General features: G+C 49.8%; 1 protein-coding gene and 1 gene segment (V, D, J or C); one reads left to right on the top strand and one right to left on the bottom strand.

Annotated features, from left to right (window-relative positions):
• Window positions 1-19,963, bottom strand: part of PRRC2A (proline rich coiled-coil 2A) — a 33,684-nt gene extending 13,721 nt beyond the window's left edge. For both annotated transcript variants that reach the window (XM_075836403.1, XM_075836404.1), the window contains exons 1-16: window positions 19,777-19,963; window positions 11,955-12,092; window positions 11,675-11,852; window positions 10,821-10,920; window positions 9,365-9,437; window positions 8,305-8,448; window positions 8,037-8,221; window positions 7,735-7,814; window positions 7,455-7,594; window positions 5,603-5,687; window positions 5,285-5,507; window positions 4,433-4,721; window positions 4,115-4,341; window positions 2,553-2,856; window positions 2,145-2,334; window positions 13-1,968 (exon numbers count right to left, since the gene is read on the bottom strand). In XM_075836403.1, coding sequence (XP_075692518.1) covers window positions 13-1,968; window positions 2,145-2,334; window positions 2,553-2,856; window positions 4,115-4,341; window positions 4,433-4,721; window positions 5,285-5,507; window positions 5,603-5,687; window positions 7,455-7,594; window positions 7,735-7,814; window positions 8,037-8,221; window positions 8,305-8,448; window positions 9,365-9,437; window positions 10,821-10,920; window positions 11,675-11,852; window positions 11,955-12,066 — 4,286 coding nt within the window. In that variant the 5' untranslated portion in view covers window positions 12,067-12,092; window positions 19,777-19,963. The remainder of the gene's footprint in view (window positions 1-12; window positions 1,969-2,144; window positions 2,335-2,552; window positions 2,857-4,114; window positions 4,342-4,432; window positions 4,722-5,284; window positions 5,508-5,602; window positions 5,688-7,454; window positions 7,595-7,734; window positions 7,815-8,036; window positions 8,222-8,304; window positions 8,449-9,364; window positions 9,438-10,820; window positions 10,921-11,674; window positions 11,853-11,954; window positions 12,093-19,776) is intronic.
• Window positions 19,964-20,180: 217 nt separating this feature from the next.
• LOC142659868 (T-cell receptor alpha chain V region 2B4-like) overlaps window positions 20,181-24,158 on the top strand; it is a 35,173-nt gene continuing 31,195 nt past the window's right edge. Inside the window, exon 1 of the V gene segment in view lies at window positions 20,181-20,464.

Genomic DNA, 24,158 nt, shown 5'->3' with positions numbered 1-24,158 from the left:
GAGATAACTTACCCTCTATTTCTTGGAGAGGGCCAGCTTCTTTTCTCTCCAGACTTGCCACCTCCACCGCGCCCAGGCCTCTGTCCTCCAGGATGCATGGGTCGACGGTTCTGTCTCTCCATGACTGGCCTTTGGCTGGAGAAGCTTCTCTTTGACAGATCTTTTCTTTGGTCTCTTACTACCACAGAAGCAACTGGGCCGACTACTAATCCTCCATTTTGAAGAGGAACGTCCCCCTTTTCTTTTTTCTCCGTGAAATCACTGCTTTCAGATGCAGTCTCCCATTCTTCATTTGCCTGGTCAGAGTTGGCATTGCAAGGCTCTGGTGATTTGTGCCCTCGCCTGGGTCCAGGGCGCTCCTCCTCAGGCGGTGCTGAACGGTGGTGCTGGTCCTGCATTGCAGTAATCTGCTGCGGGGGTGGCAGCGGGCCTGGCCCATTTCCAGCTCGAGCAGCATTCTCTCTCTCCTGTTTCAGTCTTCGGAAGCGTGGAGGTTTGTCCTGCTGCTGCGATCGTCCGTGCCGCCTTCTCCTTGGTGGTGGAGGAACTCTTTCATCATTGGGTATAGGGGGACTCATTGGCACTACCACCTTTTCAATCTTCCTCTCAGATTTGTTAGGCTGAGTTGGTGGCTGCACTGTTGGAACTTGAGGTGCGGTTGGCTGCTGCCTGGGAAGTGGACTCCAGTTCAGTGGTACACTAGACGATCCTCCCCTCCCCCTTCTAGAAGGGATACCCCTAGGAGTGAAAATACGACCTCCCCTACCGGAGTCCCTAAACTTTTCTTGGTATCGATAGTTCACAGTAGCAGGTTGTGTGTGATGTTGCTGCAAGGATAGTCCATTCCGCCCAGCCTCTTTTTCAGAGTTGACCGGCTCCGTTTCGCTTCCAGTTTCAGAACCACGCTGCCGTCTTCTTTTGGGAACTTCTTCATACTCGGACCCCTCGCTTCTGGTTTCACTAGCATTACGTTCCCGGTCGCCTGCGCTTGGAGCCGGCTTGCTTATGGCATCAGCCTCATCTCTGTAGAAAGGACTCTCTCTCCTGTATCCGCCACAGAACTCACGACTCCTGCCTCTACCACCACGTCCACGGCCATTGTATGCCCCACGAAAGCCTCGTCCTCTGGCAAAGTATTCTCCTCTGCCACGGCCACGAGATGATGAGACAAGTGCAGGGGAACCCCGAGCATTTCCAGTCCCCATTTCCCTTCTTCTGCGTGAAGGAGATCCTGTTGCTTGTTCCCCCTCTCTATTAGAAGGATTTGCTTGTCTGGGCTTCGGAGGCTCTGTTGCGGATAGTGGCGCTTGACTTGTCTTAACATCCTGGTGCTCCCTAGCGCCAGAATCCTCTTTTCTTACACTCCTCTTGATAGGACCTGCACGTCTGTGGATAGATGCCGGAGATGGAGCGCCGCCCGTAATTGGAGATTCATCCTGTCTCCGACCTCCTCCTACAGGCCTCGGTCCCCAGCGGGTTTCAGTCTTAGACTCGCGACGGGGTGGTCTATGATACTCATGTTTACCACTTTGTCTTTCAGGCTTGGTCTCCTCTTTGGTCATTTCTTTCCTGTCCTCCTTGTGTCGTCCACTATTGACTTCCACTTTGGAAATAGCATCTGGCTGAGATGGGGGAGCAGGAGTAGGAACAGCAGCTTCTCTCCGGAGTACGACTGCTTCATCATCTGTCCGACGAGGCTGTGTTGAAGGAGCAGCAGCTGGAGTAGGTTGAGCGGGAGTTGGTTCTGGACGTCTCTGCTCAATCGGTGGAGTTGGCTGTCGCTGCTGGGAAGCGGTGTGGTTACGTTGCTGGTGCCAAGAACGCTGTTCATCGACTGAATAGCGGTGCCCGACAAGTGACTGTTGGGGAGGCCCAACAGCATTTTCTTGATAAGTAGTAAAATTGCCCATGTAAGGTGCAGGTTGGGACTGCTGGGGACCAAGTGGACGAACAGGTGGAGTTTCACTTCTGAGTGTAAAAAAAAAAAAAACAAAATAAAAAATGGAGGCCCACACATCCATAAATATATTACGGTGAGCTCAACATCTACTTTGGCATAAGTATCTTCTAATAGGCATAGAGCGAATACAAACATCTGTACATACCAATGACTGAAGCGTGAGTAGAAGACTCGTGTTACTGACCTCAGATCCCTGCCCTCTTCTTCTGTATTCTGTCTCATCGGCCTTGCATCGGGAGGGTTATACATCTCTCCACCCCAGATTAGTTTGGAGTCTGCTGGAGGAGTTCCTCGCTCTCTCATCAGTGGTGCATGCCGCTCATATCCATCTGACCCTGAACCACCACTGTCTGATCGCTCTCGGGACATCAGTCCTAGGTAGAAAACAAACGGAGTATAAGAAAACCAAAACATGCCAGCGCAGAATGCATCACCTACAATCAGAGCAAACAAAACTTAAAAAAATTATTTTAGATTCGAAATGCAGTTGGAAGGGATTGCCAAATGTCAGAAACATATACCTTACGGATCTTGATCATACGTTAGTGACACATGCATGTACATAAGACACTACATAAACCTATCCACCTACCTGTAGGGTGCACACTTGCAGTTGGAGGGTAATAATCCATGGGCCTCCCCTGCATGATGCGTGGATCAATGAAAGGCGGCACCATCACCCAACGAGGATCATAGCTAACATGAGGTGGTGGCAGGGGGGCAGGTGGTGGTTGCGGGGTGGGTACAGGTGTTGTCCGTCCCATGGAGCCTCCACCATAGAGCGCTTTCTGAGGTTGCTGAGCTGTAGGCGCTGAAAGACTCTGTGAAGAAGATGGTCCACTGGGGGAAGGAGGAGTGGGCTCTCTATTCTGTTGCCACTGTTTCATTAGCTGCTCCTATTTGGGGGGAAAAAAAAAAACTAAGTTGAAAAATTGGAACAAAAAAAAGAAGTTCTCCTTTCCTGACCAGTCTGATTATTGTGACGAAGCTGTACCACATAAGAGGTGTAATATTCTGCAGTGGATTTATTATCTGATACCTTAAAGGGGTTGTCTCATGGCTGCGGCTGTTTGCTGGGGGTGAGGGGAGCCGGACTTGCGGCTCCTGTATGAAAGGGGTTGTCTGTGGTGAGACAAACCCTTTAAAGAGTTAGCAAGACTTTAAAGAGGCTCTGTCACCAGATTTTGCAACCCCTATCTGCTATTGCAGCAGATAGGCGCTGCAATGTAGATTACAGTAACGTTTTTATTTTAAAAAAACGAGCATTTTTGGCCAAGTTATGACCATTTTTGTAGTTATGCAAATGAGGCTTGCAAAAGTCCAAGTGGGTGTGTTTAAAAGTAAAAGTCCAAGTGGGCGTGTATTATGTGCGTACATCGGGGCGTTTTTAATACTTTCACTAGCTGGGCGCTGTGAAGAGAAGTAACATCCTCTTCTCTTCAGAACGCCCAGCTTGTGACAGTGCAGATCTGTGACGTCACTCACAGGTCCTGCATCGTGACGGCCACATCGGCAGCAGAGGCTACAGTTGATTCTGCAGCAGCATCAGCGTTTGCAGGTAAGATCGACTTACCTGCAAACGCTGATGCTGCTGCAGAATCAACTGTAGCCTCTGCTGCCGATGTGGCCGTCACGATGCAGGACCTGTGAGTGACGTCACAGATCTGCACTGTCACAAGCTGGGCGTTCTGAAGAGAAGAGGATGTTACTTCTCATCAGAGCGCCCAGCTAGTGAAAGTATTAAAAACGCCCCGATGTACACACATAATACACACCCACTTGGACTTGTACTTTTAAACACACCCACTTGGACTTTTACTTTTAAACACACCCACTTGGACTTTTGCAAGCCTCATTTGCATAATTACAAAAATGGTCATAACTTGGCCAAAAATGCTCGTTTTTTAAAAATAAAAACGTTACTGTAATCTACATTGCAGCGCCTATCTGCTGCAATAGCAGATAGGGGTTGCAAAATCTGGTGACAGAGCCTCTTTAAGTGAAAATAATCCATTGCCGAGACATAGCAATTTTAGAGATGGTTTAAAAAGTTCTAAAGCGTCAAATAGTCCTTCCTTAATTAAAATCAGGTCTAAGAGGGCAGTCACACGGCAGACGTTTTTATTATTAAGGTTTACGCATGCTCCATCTTACCTGCTGCTGACGCTGAAATCGGGGTGGCAGACTTTTCTGAAACTTGCTATATCCTCCCTGGGAAGGCCCTGTAGTTTGCGGCCGGCTCACAGCTGGTACGGGCTCTGGTTTGGGCTCTTGTCTCGGAGGCGGACTTGGTTCTCCTTTAACTTGAGGAACTTCAGGAGCTGGAGCTGGAGCTACAATGGGCTGTGGAGGATCTTCAGCAGATGGTGCTGGTTCCGCCGCTACAGGGAGAAACAAAACATGAGGATGTATAATATGAATACACACAATTTGGCCAATGTATATAATCATTATCCACACCCAATATCATACCAGGAGAATAGGCTGGAGGATCTGTGACCTCACTGGTCCCACTCCTAATACTGGCTGCAGGTTGCTCTGCCTCTTCTGGAGCTGCCCGGCGCTTCATATCCAGACGCTTGAGCTTCTCTGCACAAGCAGCTCTTCTCTCCTCTTCCATCCTGCGCTCCTCCTCTTCTCTTCTCCTCCGAGCGCGCTCCACAGCTTGTGAGATTTCAGAGGACGACTGTTTTCTGCGTTGACGCCATGTCTCATCCTCATCTTCCATGGGCGCAGCAGCTAAAGATGCCGCAGGCTTTTCCTAGACCGAGGGATTCATTTGAACTAAATTGGACTTGATTTTTCTCTTAATTTCTACCTATGGCAATGCACTTACAAGGACCGCTGTCAGGTCTAAACATACAGCCATTTATATTCCTTATTCGAAATGCAAATTATGCTACATGTCACACATTTAAATTGTAGCTAAACGTTTGACATGTCATAGTGACGTCAGAAGTTTGGATTGGTGGGGGTCCGAGCATTGAGACCCCCGCCAATCTCTAGAACGAAGCAGCTGAAGCATTCGTGTGAGCGCTCGGCCGCTTCGTGTCTGTTCGGCTTTTTCCGGAAATAAATGTATCGGTGTACGGACTCAATAGAAAGTCAATGAGCCTGTACTCCGATACATCGGCTTTCCGGAAATAGCCAAAGAGAAACGAAGCAGCTGAGCGCTCACACGAGCACTTCAGCTGCTTCGTTCTAGCGATTGCGGGGGGGTCTCCGTGCTCGGACCCCCACCAATCCAAACTTCTAACATGTCACTATGAGATGTCAGAAGTTTGTTGAACTTTAAATGTGGGCAAACTTCAAATTGTCCCCTACCTTGTTTTCAGGGGTAGGTCCCCGGTGAGCAGGCTGTGCCTTCTGTGAAGTTGCACTGGCAGCGGTTGCCTGCGTGGGTTCTGAAGCCCGAGACGCCTCTGGCCACGCTGCCTTGACTTGAGGAGGCTGTTCTTCCGTAGGGGACACTACTTTCCTTAAATCAGTGGTCTCCACATCATTCTGAGGAAGGGCTGTCTCTTCTGTGCTAGGAATCGGATTCTCCCTGCAAATATAGCGGATGGTTGAACAACATAAATTTACCGCCCTATGTAAGAACAAAACCATTTAATTCCTTCATTAACAGGAGCCGGAGCGCACCTTTTCTCTTCACCGTCTGTGTCCTTCCCATCCTCATCATCACTGAACTTCAGTTTTTCAGTGTAATCCACCTCTTCGTGTGCTCCTAGAGGTAAAGCAATTCAAATATTTTGTAATGGAAGAAGGGGAAACCAAAGAAGAACAAGCCCAGCAGCATTTCAATGGTTAGATATTCTGGTCTTAGATGCAATCACGGGATTATAATACTGAAGACCCAGTTACACATGACAAGAGCGGTGTCATGCTTCCAAGACGATGGCCAAACACAAAAATTGTGAAAAACTGCAATACACCCTATTAATGTGACAGACAACACCGATGCCAAACGGACCCCTTCGTGGTATAATGGGGTGCGTCACGTTCTCTCATTTTGAATAGCGTTGTATGCGCCTCTTTTTATTGCGTCAAATCTGATGGAAGCTGAAAAGAGCCGCCGCCGAGGATGTGAACAGAGCCAAAGGCCTCATGCACACTAATGACGGATCCGTGAAACACAGACCGCACACGGATGGCTTCCGTGTGTAGTCCGTTGTTTCAATGGACCAAATGAATGAAAAGGCCGAGACTGTACCGCTAAAAACAGACAGGAGTAGGACCTGTCCTATATTTGTCGGAACGGCCACGTGATTCCGTTAAAACAACAGAAGTGTGCATGGCCCCATAGAAATGAATGTGTCAGTGTGCTATCTGAAGAAAATAACTGAAGTGGGCATGAGGCCTGAAAATAACTGAAGTGGGCATGAGGCCTGAAAATAACTGAAGTGGGCATGAGGCCTGAAAATAACTGAAGTGGGCATGAGGCCTTACTCTGGGGCAATAATTTATAACAAAATATTATGAATACAAGAATTAAAGGGGTTTTCCAGTCCTAAGAAATTGATGGCCTATCCTCAGGATAGGCCATCAATATCTGATCTGTGGAGGTCGACCTACCAGCAACCCCCACCGATCAGCTGTTTTGACGGGGCCGCGGCGCTCATGTGAATAGGTTGTAATACTGTGTGGCAGGCGATTTACAGTACGAGCAGGTTGACATGAAGGGGAAGCAGTGCTCACGTAAGCGCCCTAGCCCCTTCAAAATAGCAAAGCGATGGGGGTGGCGAAAGTCGGACCCCCACCGATCAGGTATTGATGGCCTAACCTGAGGATAGGCCATCAACTTCTTAGGACTGGGGAACCCCTTTAAAACCATGGTATGGTAACTCTGTACAGTTTGCCATATAGGCCATTATCTCTGTGTATTCATGCTTTCCTGCTTAACTCCTTGGCGACAGGTCACGTACATGTACGTGATAGCTGCCAAGGGGAAGTATGGAGCACGGTCACAGGTTGAGCACACTCCATACCGAACGGGTGTCAGCTGTACGTTACAGCTGACACCCCAGTGCAACGGGCGGAATCGAAGATCACTTGGATTCTGCCTGTTTAACTACTTAAATGCTGCGACCGCAGCATTTCAGCCGTTAAAATAAGGGGGGCCTTTAAAGGGGTTTTCCCACGAGGGACGTTTATGACAGATCCACAGGATATGTCATAAATGTCAGAACGATGCGGGTCCCACCTCTGGAACAGGGCCCCCTAAAAACCCGTTCTAGCTTTGTCTGCTATAGCGACTCCCGGCCACTTCCTGACTTTATGGTCGCTGAGCAACGCGGTTTCCATAACTCCCATAGTAGTGAATAGCAGTTACGGTAGCAGCATGGCATGCGAGCTACGCGGTTTCCGTAATTACCATTCAATTCTAAGGGGCTTTACGAAAAAAACAGCCTTATCACCGCAATTACACTACCGCGGGGGGGAGGAGGTGTTCAACAATAGGGAAGCCACCTATGCTATAGATGAAAGCAATCACCTGCCCATCCATCATCTGCCTCTTGATCTAGTTCATCGAATTCCTTCAGATCATCTTGCTTCAGGATAGATGGGCGACTCACAGGCTCGGGCATCCTGGGAGCATTTTGAGAACCACGCGGAGGAGCCAGACGTGGGAACCTACATTAGGAGAGCAGAATTTAGTTTCATTAAACATGAAAAGTTGAACTGTAGCGAGTGTCATCAGCTTCATCAGAACATTAAGGCCCGTCACAGTTTATGGGACTAAAAAAAATAATAATTTAAAAAGTTGACATCACCTGGGAGGTTCGGAGCCATGAAAACGAAAGGCTCCTTGTGGCCCATACGGAGGGGGGAACGGCAAGTACTGGGGATACATCTAGAGGAGGGGGAAAACAAAGCAACATGGTCAGATACTATATCATGGAGGCTTTATCATTGATCATTTAGTCCACAAGTGGCTTTACATTTTAGGGGGGGCTTTACATTTTAGGGGGGGCACTTTAGACTTATACGTATATACAAACTTTTGCAATCAAAATAATGAAAACCTAGTCAGACTAAATCTCCACAAGAAGTTACAATTGCCCACGATACTCACAAATGGTGTAAGCATCCCCCGATATGGAGGGAACTGTTGGGGAGCAGGGGGAGGCAGCCCCGGCCGGAGGGCTGGCTCACTGCTGGGGGGGTGTGCCGCATCAGAGGGAGGCTCGCGGCTGTCACCATCCAGGGAGCCTGGACCAAGCCCCCCCTTCCCACCCCCATCCCTCCAGCTGGTTGCATCTGAAGAGTAGAAATTTTGGACAGTAAGTAACAAATATTTAGGCCATAAATATAATAATCAACCTTACAAATAAGCATCTTACTCTGTGGGCGGAGGCTTGGTCCGGGCCCATACGACACAGCGGAGGTGCTCTGGTCGTGCCCACTTTTGTCCTGGTCCCCAGCCGCCTGCAGGGTTGGAAATTCCTCTCGAGAGAATGGCGACAGTCGGCTTGATGCCTTTCCACCTTTTAGTAGATGGAGGGGAAAATAAAAAAGACTAAGTAAAGGATGGGAATAATTATATATACTTAAAATGGGGGGGTGGGGGGTGAGGGGCGGACAACTCTATATTTATGAAGGTAGAGCGTGCTGAGACAGCTGCAGCACGGGCCACCACAGGATGACATCCCATCAGATATTATATCATTGTAAAGAAGTATTCTCTTTTCAGACATTTATGGCATATCCATAAAATGTCCCATAGGTGGCGGTGCTGAGGTGTGACCTGCATTTGTCTCTAGTACGGGGCCCCCTGCCCTACCTTCTCACTGGGCTCCGGGCCACTGACTTAGGAGGTGCCCGGGTTTTCCAGAGACAACAGACCTTGTTTCGCTACGGTTTCTGGAACTCCCATAGACTTAAATGGAAGTTACGTAACTCGGGAGCTACGGAAACAATGTAACTCCTGTGCTAAGCGGCGTCCGTAACTTCCATTCACTTATATGGGGGTTCTGGAAGGAGAGTAGAAAAACATGCTCAGCTGTTTCTGGAAAACATGGGGACCTCGTAACTCAATGGCCGGAGTCCAGCAGGAAGAAGGTAGGGTTCAGCAGGCACAGCCCTAGAAATAGTGGGAGACGCATCTATCGGACATTCATGGCAGGGTATGAGATGGGAAAACTCCTTTAATGAATCCTTCTGCCCAATACACAATAGTAGAATCCAACAAACTGCGGTGACAACAATCCAGGATTTTCATTTGCGCACTAGTCAGAGCTGAAACGTTGCAAAGGGTTAAATAAACAGGACCGTTATAAGACGTGCCGTCTCGCTCGCTCAGCCTTTATTAGAGGGTTTTCTCTACGGGATTTCTCCAGTTAAATTTGGTTCATTATGAAGTTTTACAGAATTTTTTCCTAAACATTTAAGCAGTTTTCATACCATCTCCTTGTGCTCCATGTGTGGTACTGGCCTGCGCCCAGGTCTTTACCGCGGCGGCGGCTGGTTGGGGGGGCTGAAAAGGAAAATCAATAGGGCGATTTAAACTTACACAATGTTTGGAATAAGTTCTGAACGCTGTCGTTTATTAGGCACTGCTAGATTCCAACAATATAAATGGTCAAAAAATCCTTTATCTCCAAAATTTCGCATAAAGTCTATTACAAAGAAGCGTGGCTGCAGAAAAGTAACAAGCAAAGCCTGACCTAAGCGTCAATCATTAAAAGGGGTTGACCAGGATTAGAAAACCATGGCTGCGAACTTTCAAAAACAGCGCCACACCTGTCCACAGGTTGTGTGTGGTACTGCAGCTCAGCACCATTTACTTCAATAAAGCCAAGTTGCAATACCAGACACAACCAATGGACAGGTTGGTGCGGTTTCTGTAAGACGCAAGCCCCGGACTCCCCAGGTCCCAATCTCAGCAATCACGTGATTAGCATGGATAATCGCATAATATTGCATTTGTTCTGCAGCTGTCAAACTGTGGCAATTGAGTAATAAAGGTGTCACATACATTAGTCCTGGCGGTTCTTTCTTTCTTACAAAAAATCCAAACCAGACCTCTTAGTGTGTAGGAGCCCTTAAAATAATGTGATCTCAGGCGATCCGCTGATATTACGGAGAAAGCCCCCCCAGTGCATGTAGGTTCCCCCTGTGATGAGGCCATTGCAAATTGGAGGCTTTCACTGTGCCCAGTGAAACGAATGGCCCCGTCAATGCAAAGCACCGACTTGTAGCGCAGATTATAGCGCAGCACGAAGGAAAATTAGGGAATAGCAGGGCCCTGTCCAGCCGAGGTTTTACTACCAATTGGCACAATTATCAAATGATAATTTTTGCAACGTGCGGTAAAACGGTCTGTACACGAATATCCTTCATGACTTGATTAACCCCTTCTGCTTCTAAACTTAGTGCTGTAGGTTGTAATGTGATCGGTAATGCAGAAGAAAGCGTAGCGAGCAGCATGGCCGCCCCGAGCTGGAGTTTAGATGCAGAATTGTTTAAATCAAATAACTCACTGAAACATTTAGTTTGCAAAGTATCGAACTAGAATGGATTTCTATATAACTGGAGGTACAGAGCGCAGCTGAAGAGGAGCGGTCCCGCGAGACATCCCGTTAGATCGCTCGAGCAGGTCTATCTCATGGACAGGCTGACTTTAGTGATGTCAGGCATTGGTAGAGATCGATCCCCTTCCACTCCGTACTCTCTCTCTTGTTACAAATCCTCAACCAATTCCAACAAACCATCAAAACCGTGTTCAAACCAGAACAGAAAACATAAAAACCAGCCGGAGCCAACGCAATAGAAATATTGAGCGCGCCGACTGTTCGACAGCCTTCGCAGGTAAGTGGTAAGTTTAACTCGAATTTTAATATTTGATATGCCACGTTACCTCTTGTGGAACTGGGGGGCGCTTCGGCGGGTTTGATGCAAGCGTCTGCGAATCCAGCGGTGGCTGCGACTCCGGCGGCGGTGCTGGAGAGACATCGGTACTGGGGTTGCACAGAAGGTGCGAAAGAAAGAAAAGGGGGAGAAAGCAGCGAAAAAGAGAACAAATGTTATTGTCAAGTGATTATCAACAGAAACAATCATCTATACTAAGCAAATACAGATTAGAAGTGAAATCCTGGTTAAAGGGATTATGTGGGGACCAAAAATGATCATTGTAGTCCCTGCAGTGTGGGTGACACTCGCTAATATATATTCCGGTCCCCCGTCGCGCTGATTCTGAGATTTTTATAGCGCTGCCGGGGGACCGGACGTCTAGTTGCACGGTCTTTCTTCAGGACGACACGACTCTCCGCCACGTGACCGGCCCCGCTGTGCTCCATGTATTACCGCTCCTGCTTGTACATAGAATACATCGGGGTCGGTCACATGACGGAGAGTTGTATCGTCATCAAAGGAGACTGCGCAACTAGATTTCCGGTCCCCCGGCAGCGCTATAAAAATCTCAGAATCAGCGCGACGGGGGACCGGAATGTATATTAGCGAGTGTATCTCACACCGCAGGGACTGCACTGATCATTTTTAGTCCCCGCTTAGGACGACCCCTGTTCATTTGCTCACTAGGGCATCGTACTCTGCTGGACTTGGCGTGGTCATTTTACTGGACCGCATATAAAATTAAATTAGGTGGCAGGAGATTAAGTAATAACGTATTCCAACATTGCGACTAATGATTAGGAGAGACCAGCTCGGCAAGTCATAGCAATCGCTACACTGGTGTCACAGCTGCTTCCTCACCTCTTTGGCTCTGGTGTGTCCTGCTTGCTTGCCCATCCTGATCCGTCTTTGGGAACTAGTGAGACGTTTGGGTCATTCCCTTTGTTTTCGGCTTTCAGGCTTGGTAGGTTGGCTGGGGGGGGCATGCGCCTGGCAATAGCAACTTTACCGAGACTTTGCAGGCCATGGCGGGCTGTGACTGCACAAGAAAGGTTAGTATTAAAAATACAACTTCTGAACACAAGTCTCATCCCATTTCTTATGGTCAATTTAGATACACGGCGGGTAACGACGCCCTCACCTGCTGGTTTCTGCACCTCTAAGGACTTGCCCTTGTACGTATCAAACAGGTTGAGGGACGAGTACTTCTTGCCATCCTTCCCTTTTGCAGTCTGCCCCGGCCGCTCTGACATTGCGGGGGAAGCTCATTGAGTACAATCTGAAAACGCAAAACATGAGATATAGGAATAAAATTTATATTGTACTAAAAAGGGCTTTTCCCGTGAAGACGACCCGTCTATGAGCCCTCCTAGGGAACATGGACATCAGAACGGGGTCACCGCTCGATCAGCTGTTTGCCGGCAGCCGATCAGATAACGATTTTCAATTCTTCCTCCTCACCTTCCATTTGCCGTAACATTTTTATGTTTCCGTCGATATAACCACATGAGGGCTTGAATTTTTGAGGGACGAGTTGTCGTTTTTCATGACCCCATTTAATGTACCAGGAAAAGAACAGCGATTCCTCCATTGCTTTTTTGAGTTCCGTTTTGACGGTGTTGACCGTGTGATAAGAACGACTTCTCTTTATTCGGATTACGGCTGCACCACATTTATATCGTTTTTTTTAGATTTTACAAGGAGACCAGTTAAAAATAAAACCAGTTTTGTGTCGCCAAATTCTGAGAGCCATAACTTTTCTATTTTTCTGTCGATTGAGGGCTTGTTTTTTGCGGGACAAGCTGTAGTTTATAACGGTACCATTTTGGGGCGCATGCTGGTTTTTTAATTTCATTTTTTGAGGAAGATGATCGGACCAAAAAACAGCATTTAGAGTTTTTTTTTTTTACTGCGTTCATTGTGCGGGTTAAACGATGTTATATTGTAAGGCTATGTTCACACGGGGTATTTTGCCGAGTTTTTTGACGCGGAAACCGCGTCGCAAAACTCGGCAGAAACGGCCCGAGAACGCCTCCCATTGATTTCAATGGGAGGCGTCGGCGTCTTTTTCCCACGAGCAGTAAAACTGCCTCGCGGGAAAAAGAAGCGACATGCCCTATCTTCGGGCGCTTCCGCCTCTGACCTCCCATTGACTTCAATGGGAGGCAGGAGAAATCGTATATCTCGCTGTTTTATGCCCGCGGCGCTCAATGGCCGCGGGCGAAAAACGGCGCGATAATCGCCCGAAAATCGGCGTGCAGGGAGAGGAATATCTGCCTCAAAGTTCCAAATGGAATTTTGAGGCAGATATTCCTCCCCCAAAATACTCCGTGTGAACATAGCCTATTAAGTCAGACTTTTACAGATGCGGCAATACCAATTCTGATTTTTTATTTTAACAATGCTTTAGGGGGAAATTTAATATTTAACCCCCTCAGGCCACCAATATGTTGTGAATAGGACGTGAATCTAGAGTCCTCTGCCGGCATAGTGCTGGGGAGTGCGCTCTGGCGGTGTGCGTGTCCCCGGCTGCACAGCAACCTGCTCTCTGACGGGTGAACCAATTGGTTTGTCTACTGAGCATGTGATCACCATGATTAACCCGTCAATTTAAACCGATTAGAACAATGGTGGAATTTCAGATTTTTTTTTCTAAAGTTAGTAAAAAAATTATATGTAGCCCAAAATGGTGCCATTAAAAAGTACAACTAATCACGCAAAAAACAAGTCCTCATACAGCCATGTCGACGGAAAAATAAAAAAGTTATAGCTCTTTGAATGAGACTATAGGAAAACGGAAAAAATAGCCTGGTCATTAGGATCTAAAATAGGCTGGTCACTAAGGGGTTAACAAATCATGGTGATCCCTGAAAAGTTAGTTTGTAAACAAACTTTTGATTGTCCTCACCCCTTTTGCATACGTGTGTGTGTGTGTGTATGTATATATATATATATACACACACACAAGAAAGTACAGAGACCACAGCACACGTAGTTACTAAAGTATCAAAAAAAGGGTCTTCTACTTCACCATAATAGCGACGTTTCAACCCAATTGTCTATATATATATACACACACACACACACACACACACACACACACACACACACACACTATATATACTTTGTATTTCCTTTGCGCCATGTGTTAGAATAGGCAGGCAGGCATAGTAGGTTAGTTAACTAAACAACAATTTATTATCAAGTTAATTAAATAATTCATACATTAACTATTTAGTGTCATTTTATAAATTACACTAAATCTGGCACTTTTTTTGATCAATGGTTTGTTTGTAATATAAAATAGGTGTTGCATATGTAGTAAAAATATACATTTATTTTTTGATTTAGTGATTCGTTCTAAAAAAAACCAAAAAAAAAACAAAAATGGAGTAGTTCAAAAGTTAGGACAGTTTAAAAGAATGCATGCCAAAATTTGAAATTTAGGCATCAATGACCCTTGGTCCTGAAAGGGATAATATTTTTTTTGTACAAAAAAATTATTTGACTCTCTTTATTAATCTCCTTAGGGGGACTTGAACCAGCAATCGTTGGATCGCTTGCACGATATACCGACATACTCCTACTAAATGGTTACTACACGTTCAAACTTCTGACATGTCATAGTGACATGTCAGAAGTTTTGATCGCTGGGGGTCCGAGCACTGAGACCCCCACCAATCACTAAAATGAACCAGCAGAAGCGCTCGCATGAGCCACTTGCTTTCTGTTCAGCTTTTCTCGGAAAGTAGAGAAGTTGGTGCACAGGCTCAATAGAGAAGTCTATGAGCCCGTACACCACTACATTGGCTTTCCCAGAAAAGCCGAACTGAAACGAAGCGGATCAGCGCTTACACGAGCGGTGGGGGTCTCGGTGCTCAGAACTCCAGCGATCAAAACTTCTGACACTTCACTAGGACATGTCAGACGTTTGTTGAACATTTAGTTACCCTTCTGCCGGTGGAGTCACTGTGTACATACATTACTTATCCTGAGTTACAGCCTGTATTATACTCCAGAGCTGCACTCACTATTCTGCTGGTGGAGTCATTGTGTACATACATTACATTACTTATCCTGTACTGATCCTGAGATACATCCTGTATTATACTCCAGAGCTGCACTCGCTATTCTGCTGGTGGAGTCACTGTGTACATACATTACATTACTTATCCTGTACTGATCCTGAGTTACAGCCGGTATTATATCCCAGAGCTGCACTCACTATTCTGCTGGTGGAGTCACTGTGTACATACATTACTTATCCTGTACTGATCCTGCGTTACAGCCTGTATTATACTCCAGAGCTGCACTCACTATTCTGCTGGTGGAATCACTGTGTACATACATTACTTATCCTGTACTCATCCTGAGTTACATCCTGTATTATACTCCAGAGCTGCACTCACTATTCTGCTGGTGGAGTCACTGTGTACATACATTACTTATTCCGAGTTACAGCCTGTATTATACTCCAGAGCTGCACTCACTATTCTGCTGGTGGAGTCACTGTGTACATACATTACTTATCCCGAGTTACAGCCTGTATTATACTCCAGAGCTGCACTCACTATTCTGCTGGTGGAGTCACTGTGTACATACATTACTTATCCCGAATTACAGCCTGTATTATACTCCAGAGCTGCACTCACTATTCTGCTGGTGGAGTCACTGTGTACAAACATTACATTACTTATCCTGTACTGATCCTGAGTTACATCCTGTATTATACTCCAGAGCTGCACTCACTATTCTGCTGCTGGAGTCACTGTGCACATACATTACTTATCCTGTACTGATCCTGAGTTACATCCTGTATTATACTCCAGAGCTGCACTCACTATTCTGCTGGTGGAGTCACTGTGTACATACATTACTTATCCTGTACTGATCCTGAGTTACATCCTGTATTATACTCCAGAGCTGCACTCACTATTCTGCTGGTGGAGTCACTGTGCACATACATTACTTATCCTGTACTGATCCGGAGTTACAGCCTGTATTATACTCCAGAGCTGCACTCACTATTTTGAAGGCTTCAGAGCTGAAATCTCCCAGGAATCCTTGCTGTCTCTGTTTGCACAAATCGAACTGCGATAATTTACATTGTTAACCCCTTCCGGCTCAGCAATATTATGTCGTTCTGAGCGCATTGTTCGAGCTCAGCTATATTACTGACCTGATATCACACAGCTCCATCTTTCCCCGGCTATTAACTATTGTTATTTATCCCGCGTGGTGAACGCCATGAAAGAAAACAATAAACCGTACCAGAATTACAATTGTTTGGTCTCTTCACCTCTCAAAAAATGGAATAAAAACTGATCAAAAAGTTGCATGCACCCCATGAAAACTGCCATGAATTCCTCAAGGGGTGATGTTTAAGGGGTTCCCCCTGTACTGGTACCTCAGAATCTCTGAAAATGCGACATGGCGCCCAGAAACCAATCCAGCAAAATCTACATGGGGCGCTGCCGTTTGTCCAGCAGGTTATGGCCACATGTGGGGTATTGTTTTTGAAGTGTTGGGGTGCCATCTCCTTTATTCCTCGTAAAGAATTTGTACCTTTTATCGGAAAAATATGTAATTTTCATTTGAACAGCCCAATTCCACAAAATGCAGCAAAAAACCTGTGGGGTCTAAATGCCCACTATACCCCTCAATAAATCCCTTGAGGGGTGTAGTGTGCCAAATGGGGTCGCTTTTGGCACCACGAGACCTCTTCAAACCTGACATGGTGCCCAAAATATATTCTAATAAAAAGAAGGCCCCAAAATCCACTAGGTGCTCCTTTGCTTCGGAGGCCGGTGCTTCAGTCCATTACCGCACTAGGGCCACATGTGGGATATTTCTAAAAACTGCAGAATCTGGGCAATAAGTATTGAGTTGCGTTTCTCGGGTAAAACCTTTTGTGTTATAAAAAAAAAATGGTATAAAGAGGATTTTCTGACAAAAAATGAATAAAAAACACATTTGTCAATGTCACCTCTGCTTTGCTTTAAATTCCTGTGAAACGCCTAAAGGGTTAATAAACTTTCCTGAAGGAATTTTGAGGCAGATTTTTTTGTTGCCTGCAAAAAACTGTGTGTGAACAATACCCTAAGGCCTCATTCACACGGCAGGGTTTCCCGTCCGGGTGCCGGCCGTTCATAAATCGGCCGGCACCCGGCTGCATTAGGAATGATAGACCCCCTAATGGGGCTATTCACACGACCGATTTTTTGACGGCCGGGAAATCCGGCCGTCAAAAAATAGGACATGCTCTATCTTCGCCCGGGTACCCGGCTCCCATAGAAGTCTATGGGGCCGGGTGATACCCGGCCATCACCGGAATGTGTCCCGAGTGATGGCCGGGTTTCCCGGCGCTTGCGCTCTATCTCCTCCTCCTCACAGCGCAGAGTGCATGTGAGGAGGAGGAGTTGATGCCATTCTGACGAATGGCATCGCTGTACACTGTGTGGCAGGGCCGGGGTGTACAGCAGGTGGAAGGGAGCGCTGCGCTGGCTCCCTTCCCCTGCTTGTTTTCCTGGCCCGGCGATACCTTCGATGGCGCCGCTAGCAGCTGCAGCTGCTGCTACTACTGTAGCGACGCCACTATAGCAGAGCAGGGAAGTATCTCCCCGCTCTGCTATGTGCTAGCCGCACTTTAGCCCCTTGAAGGAGCGGAATCCCCGTGTTTTCGGGGATTCGGCTCCTGGACAGAGCGCTTGATGTCTCTGTCCATATCTGGGCAGTGACATCAGGGGAAACTCCTGAAGCGGAATCCCCGAACACATGGGGATTCCCCTTCAGGAGTGGCCGCTGATGTCACTGTCCGGATCTGCCCGGCCCGGCACGGATGCAAAACTTTATGCAAACCGGCCGGGCAGAATGGCCGATTTTACCGGCCGGCACTCGGGCGCGACCCGTTCGTGTGAATCCCGCCTAAGGGCTCGTCCACACGTAACGGAATTGCTGCAGAAAACGGTGCGTATTTTGCGGCGTTTTTCTCAATGTTGGGGGACGGTGACATCTCCCCTGAAAAACGCAGCAACGCCGTCCACTTTCCTCAGCAGGAATTCACATCCTGCAGTACGAAAAAAATATGCACCGCAGGTCAATTTCTGCTCAGGAGTTTCTGGTGTAAAATCTCACCCTCTTCGCTGCTGCTTATTTTGCGTCCGCAGTTCCGTTACGTGTGGACGAGCCCCAAGACAGAGGTTTTTTTTTTTTATTACGTTCATCGCATAAGCCAGAGAAACGTCCTGACGTACGCGCCGGACCTGCAGGTGCACGCGCTGCCCATAGACTCCCAATGTAAAAGAGGGGAAAAACAAAACACATTACACCGTGACCGTCCTAGTTTCTGCGGCCGCCGCATTGATCAGCGCCGTCAGTAACGCTTATGGATAGGTAAAAAAAAAAAAAAAGTAGTAAATAATAGTAACATGACAATAGCCGCAGTCACCAATAGGAAAGACGACTGTGTGCCGGTCCCCCCTGCCCGGAGGAGTAACGAGAGGACTCACCAGCAAAACAGACCGGACATATATCCGACTATATATCCCCCCTGACATGGGCAATGCCCTGACTGCCACCCAACAAGTGCCACGGACAGGGGGTGATTACAGTCTGAAGATGCCCTTGTAAATGAACCGATGGTGGGATGGTAACAATTCTGGCGCATCTTTTCTTAGAACTGTACATTGTGCTGCTCCTCAGTTATACCTCCTGGAAATTAATATCCAACCGGTCTCTTTACCATTCTCGTCAAGGGGGAGCATCTCTGCAAACTTTAACACGGTCTCAGAGAGCGCAGGGGCACAAATGCCTACATTTCCAGGAAGAACAACAGAGGAACGGCACAACATAGAGTTCTGAGAAAACATTTTCGATCATACATGCAAGACAGAGCAAAACGTTTAGAAGATATACATGAAGGGTTAATCCTGTTACAAACGGCCCCCCCCAAATCTACAGTTCTGGGGGGCTATACATCCCTTCCTCAGACGACAGTCAGCAGCTCAGATCGCAGATGTGTCGGGGATGCTGATTGGAGAACTGGTGACTGACAGGAAGCGGCATCCAATCCGTAGAAAGGACACCGGCACTTTAGACTCAGAAACCCATCACTTAGTAACAGCGACAACGTCCTAGACGCCGCGCAGCGGCCGCCATCAATCACCTGCGCCGACAAGGAAACGGCAAAACCAAAAGGACACATCACCGGCTGCCACCAGAGACCAATAGCAGGATGTCGGTCTACTCTGGGTAATCCACAACTGGCGACCCAAGTAAAAAAAGTAGCGCAAAAGTCACAGCCGGCGAAAGTAACGAAAGACCGCGAGCTCGGCGCAATCCGCTGCTACAACCGATCCCACATCACCGGCTGCTACCAGAGAATAAGAGCGCGACAACAACGTAACCGTTCCCGTGAGGAAACGACAATTTCTTACACGAAGAAGATAACGGATGACGGCGACTTTAGCGCAATCCATAGAAAACGAACAGCGACAATTCAAACGCTATACGACGATGGTACAGAAATGGCGCATTGGGGGGGGGAGCGGTTGTGAAACGGTAACGCAAGCGTTTGACAGGAGATATTGGATTCACCATGGTAACCGACTACGCCGAAAGCGAAAACATGGAGGTGAATGGTAACGACAAGTGACGCGGCGCCCAAAAATTCCCATCGACATCTTCGAAAACAAAACGCAAAAGTACAAAAAATAATAATAGTAATAATTGTAGAATGATTTGTGGAGGAGCCGCGCGTCACTGGCCGGCAGGTACCACACGGATGGAGATGATGGGGGAGGGGTGTGCACGGCCGGGTGTAAGGATGGAGTCAGGGGGTGTTATTAGGATGTAGGTGACCAAACGGAAAACAAAATGGCGACACTACGTCTCGTATCACTACAAACAGCAGCACTGGCACGGATGGACAGCAACAATGCCACTACCCCGGACCCCATACCCACCTGGGCTCGACGCGCCGGGTGAGGGGGTTCCGATGAGCGGGTTTTCGGGATGGGGAGAGGCTGCCGGGAGGAGGATGGCGGCGGATTGTCTTTTCCCCCCCTGTTTTGCCTTGTAGCTCGATGGGGGAGGGGGACTAATGACAAGATGGAGGAAGGAGGCCCGCAGACCGTTGATCTTGGACGTCACAGCATTCCAGGCCTTCTGATTGGGAGGGCGGAATCTCGGGATACGTTTGCCAGGATTGGTCGAAGTCAAAGAAAGGGCGGAGCATTATTACTTGTAAGCCAATGGCAAAGCGGTTGGGGTCTTTCCAGCCAATCAATGGTATTGTTGTCATTGAACGTGTACGACCCACAACGAGGTTTGGAACGCAAATTAGATGCTTGGCTCTGGCGTTACGTGTCTGTGATGCTGTTTCGGCCATATTTGTATTTCCCGCACATCAGTGTAGACTGTAAAGAAGCTGGAGGATGGGCTCCGGAGCTGGCAGCTTGCCTGTCCTGTGCAGAGCTTCTTATGATGGGTCGGGAACCAACATATAGCTCTAGAATTATAACATATACAGTAGCGGCACATTATGACCTCAGCTACTGCAGAACCTCTTTCTGAAGATAAAGTGGGAGCTTCATGACAATTACTGACGGAAAAATATCAACCCCCACTTCTTGAAAATTAGCAGCAGTTCTGGTGTGTAATGGAGAGAGTGCCAGTTAGTGTACCCATACAGTGTAAACCACCATATGCCCCCCATACACTGCCAGCCATAGTGTGCCACTTTAGAATGTAAACCACAGATAAAATGCCCCACAGTGGCAGAGAGAGCCCCCCATACAGAGCCTTCCCAGATAGTGCCAGCCGCAGAGCCCCCCATACAGTGACAGTCGCAGAGCCCCCATACAGTGTCAGCAGCAGAGCCCCCCATACAGTGTCAGCAGCAGAGCCCCCAAAATACTGCCAGCAGCAGAGCCCCCCATACAGTGTCAGCCGCAGAGCCCCCCATACAGTGACAGCCGCAGAGCCCCCCATACAGTGTCAGCAGCAGAGCCCCCCATACAGTGTCAGCAGCAGAGCCCCCAAAATACTGTCAGCAGCAGAGCCCCCCATACAGTGACAGCCGCAGAGCTCCTATACAGTGTCAGCAGCAGAGCCCCCCATACAGTGATAGCCGCAGAGCCCCCATACAGTGTCAGCAGCAGAGCCCCCCATACAGTGACAGCTGCAGAGCCCCCCATACAGTGTCAGCAGCAGAGCCCCCCATACAGTGACAGCCGCAGAGCTCCTATACAGTGTCAGCAGCAGAGCCCCCCATACAGTGACAGCCGCAGAGCTCCCATAGTGTCAGCAGCAGAGCCCCCCATACAGTGCCAGAGCAGAGCCCCCCCATACAGTGTCAGCAGCAGAGCCCCCCCCCCCATACAGTGCCAGCAGCAGAGCCCCCCATACAGTGCCAGAGCAGAGCCCCCCCATACAGTGTCAGCAGCAGAGCCCCCCCCATGCAGAGCCCCCCATACAGTGCCAGCAGCAGAGCCCCCCATACAGTGCCAGATGCAGAGCCCCCCATACAGTGACAGCCGCAGACCCCCCCCCATACAGTGCCAGCAGCAGAGCCCCCCCTACAGTGTCAGCAGTAGAGCCCCCCCCATACAGTGCCAGCCGCAGAGCCCCTCCATACAGTGCCAGCCGCAGAGCCCCCCATACAGTGTCAGCAGCAGAGCCCCCCCCATACAGTGCCAGCAGCAGAGCCCCCCATACAGTGTCAGAAGCAGAGCCCCCCATACAGTGCCAGAGCAGAGCCCCCCCATACAGTGTCAGCAGCAGAGCCCGCCCCCCATACAGTGCCAGATGCAGAGCCCCCCATACAGTGACAGCCGCAGACCCCCCCCATACAGTGCCAGCAGCAGAGCCCCCCCTACAGTGTCAGCAGTAGAGCCCCCCATACAGTGCCAGCCGCAGAGCCCCCCATACAGTGTCAGCAGCAGAGCCCCCCCATACAGTGTCAGCAGCAGAGCCCCCCATACAGTGCCAGATGCAGAGCCCCCCATACAGTGTCAGCAGCAGAGCCCCCCCTACAGTGTCAGCAGTAGAGCCCCCCCATACAGTGCCAGCCGCAGAGTCCCCCATACAGTGTCAGCAGTAGAGCCCCCCATACAGTGTCAGCAGCAGAGCCCCCCATACAGTGTCAGCAGCAGAGCCCCCCCCATACAGTGCCAGCAGCAGAGCCCCCCATACAGTGTCAGCAGCAGAGCCCCCCATACAGTGCCAGCAGCAGAGCCCCCCATACAGTGTCAGCAGCAGAGCCCCCCCCCATACAGTGTCAGCAGCAGAGCCCCCCCCCATACAGTGCCAGCAGCAGAGCCCCCCATACAGTGTCAGCAGCAGAGCCCCCATACAGTGCCAGATGCAGAGCCCCCCATACAGTGACAGCCGCAGAGCCCCCCATACAGTGCCAGCAGCAGAGCCCCCCATACAGTGTCAGCAGCAGAGCCCCCCCCATACAGTGCCAGCAGCAGAGCCCCCCATACAGTGCAAGCAGCAGAGCCCCCCCATACAGTGCCAGAGCAGAGCCCCGCATACAGTGTCAGCAGCAGAGCCCCCCATACAGTGCCAGAGCAGAGCCCCCCATACAGTGTCAGCAGCAGAGCCCCCCATACAGTGTCAGCAGCAGAGCCCCCCATACAGTGACAGCCGCAGAGCCCCCTATACAGTGCCAGCAGCAGAGCCCCCCATACTGTGCCAGATGCAGAGCCCCCCATACAGTGACAGCCGCAGACCCCCCCCATACAGTGCCAGCAGCAGAGCCCCCCCCTACAGTGTCAGCAGTAGAGCCCCCCCATACAGTGCCAGCCGCAGAGCCCCCCATACAGTGTCAGCAGCAGAGCCCCCCATACAGTGTCAGCAGCAGAGCCCCCCCCATACAGTGCCAGCAGCAGAGCCCCCCATACAGTGTCAGAAGCAGAGCCCCCCATACAGTGTCAGCAGCAGAGCCCCCCATTCAGTGCCAGATGCAGAGCCCCCCATACAGTGTCAGAAGCAGAGCCCCCCCCATACAGTGCCAGCAGCAGAGCCCCCCATACAGTGTCAGCAGCAGAGCCCCCCCATACAGTGTCAGCAGCAGAGCCCCCCATACAGTGTCAGCAGCAGAGCCCCCCCCATACAGTGCCAGCAGCAGAGCCCCCCCCCCATACAGTGCCAGCAGCAGAGCCCCCCATACAGTGCCAGATGCAGAGCCCCCCATACAGTGCCAGATGCAGAGCCCCCCATACAGTGCCAGATGCAGAGCCCCCCATACAGTGCCAGATGCAGAGCCCCCCATACAGTGTCAGCCGCAGAGCCCCCATACAGTGCCAGCAGCAGAGCCCCCCATACAGTGTCAGCAGCAGAGCCCCCCCATACAGTGCCAGCAGCAGAGCCCCCATACAGTGCCAGCAGCAGAGCCCCCCATACAGTGTCAGCAGCAGAGCCCCCCCATACAGTGCCAGCAGCAGAGCCCCCATACAGTGCCAGCAGCAGAGCCCCCCATACAGTGTCAGCAGCAGAGCCCCCCCATACAGTGCCAGCAGCAGAGCCCCCCATACAGTGCCAGAGCAGAGCCCCCCATACAGTGTCAGCAGCAGAGCCCCCCATACAGTGTCAGCAGCAGAGCCCCCCATACAGTGACAGCCGCAGAGCCCCCTATACAGTGCCAGCAGCAGAGCCCCCCATACTGTGCCAGATGCAGAGCCCCCCATACAGTGACAGCCGCAGACCCCCCCCATACAGTGCCAGCAGCAGAGCCCCCCCCTACAGTGTCAGCAGTAGAGCCCCCCCATACAGTGCCAGCCGCAGAGCCCCCCATACAGTGTCAGCAGCAGAGCCCCCCATACAGTGTCAGCAGCAGAGCCCCCCCCATACAGTGCCAGCAGCAGAGCCCCCCATACAGTGTCAGAAGCAGAGCCCCCCATACAGTGTCAGCAGCAGAGCCCCCCATTCAGTGCCAGATGCAGAGCCCCCCATACAGTGTCAGAAGCAGAGCCCCCCCCATACAGTGCCAGCAGCAGAGCCCCCCATACAGTGTCAGCAGCAGAGCCCCCCCATACAGTGTCAGCAGCAGAGCCCCCCATACAGTGTCAGCAGCAGAGCCCCCCCCATACAGTGCCAGCAGCAGAGCCCCCCCCCCCATACAGTGCCAGCAGCAGAGCCCCCCATACAGTGCCAGATGCAGAGCCCCCCATACAGTGCCAGATGCAGAGCCCCCCATACAGTGCCAGATGCAGAGCCCCCCATACAGTGCCAGATGCAGAGCCCCCCATACAGTGTCAGCCGCAGAGCCCCCATACAGTGCCAGCAGCAGAGCCCCCCATACAGTGTCAGCAGCAGAGCCCCCCCATACAGTGCCAGCAGC

Source organism: Rhinoderma darwinii, chromosome 8, assembly GCF_050947455.1.
Source record: "Rhinoderma darwinii isolate aRhiDar2 chromosome 8, aRhiDar2.hap1, whole genome shotgun sequence".
Taxonomy (NCBI): domain Eukaryota; kingdom Metazoa; phylum Chordata; class Amphibia; order Anura; family Rhinodermatidae; genus Rhinoderma; species Rhinoderma darwinii.
Note: the sequence above shows the minus strand (reverse complement) of the source record. Positions and strands in the feature narration are given on the sequence as shown.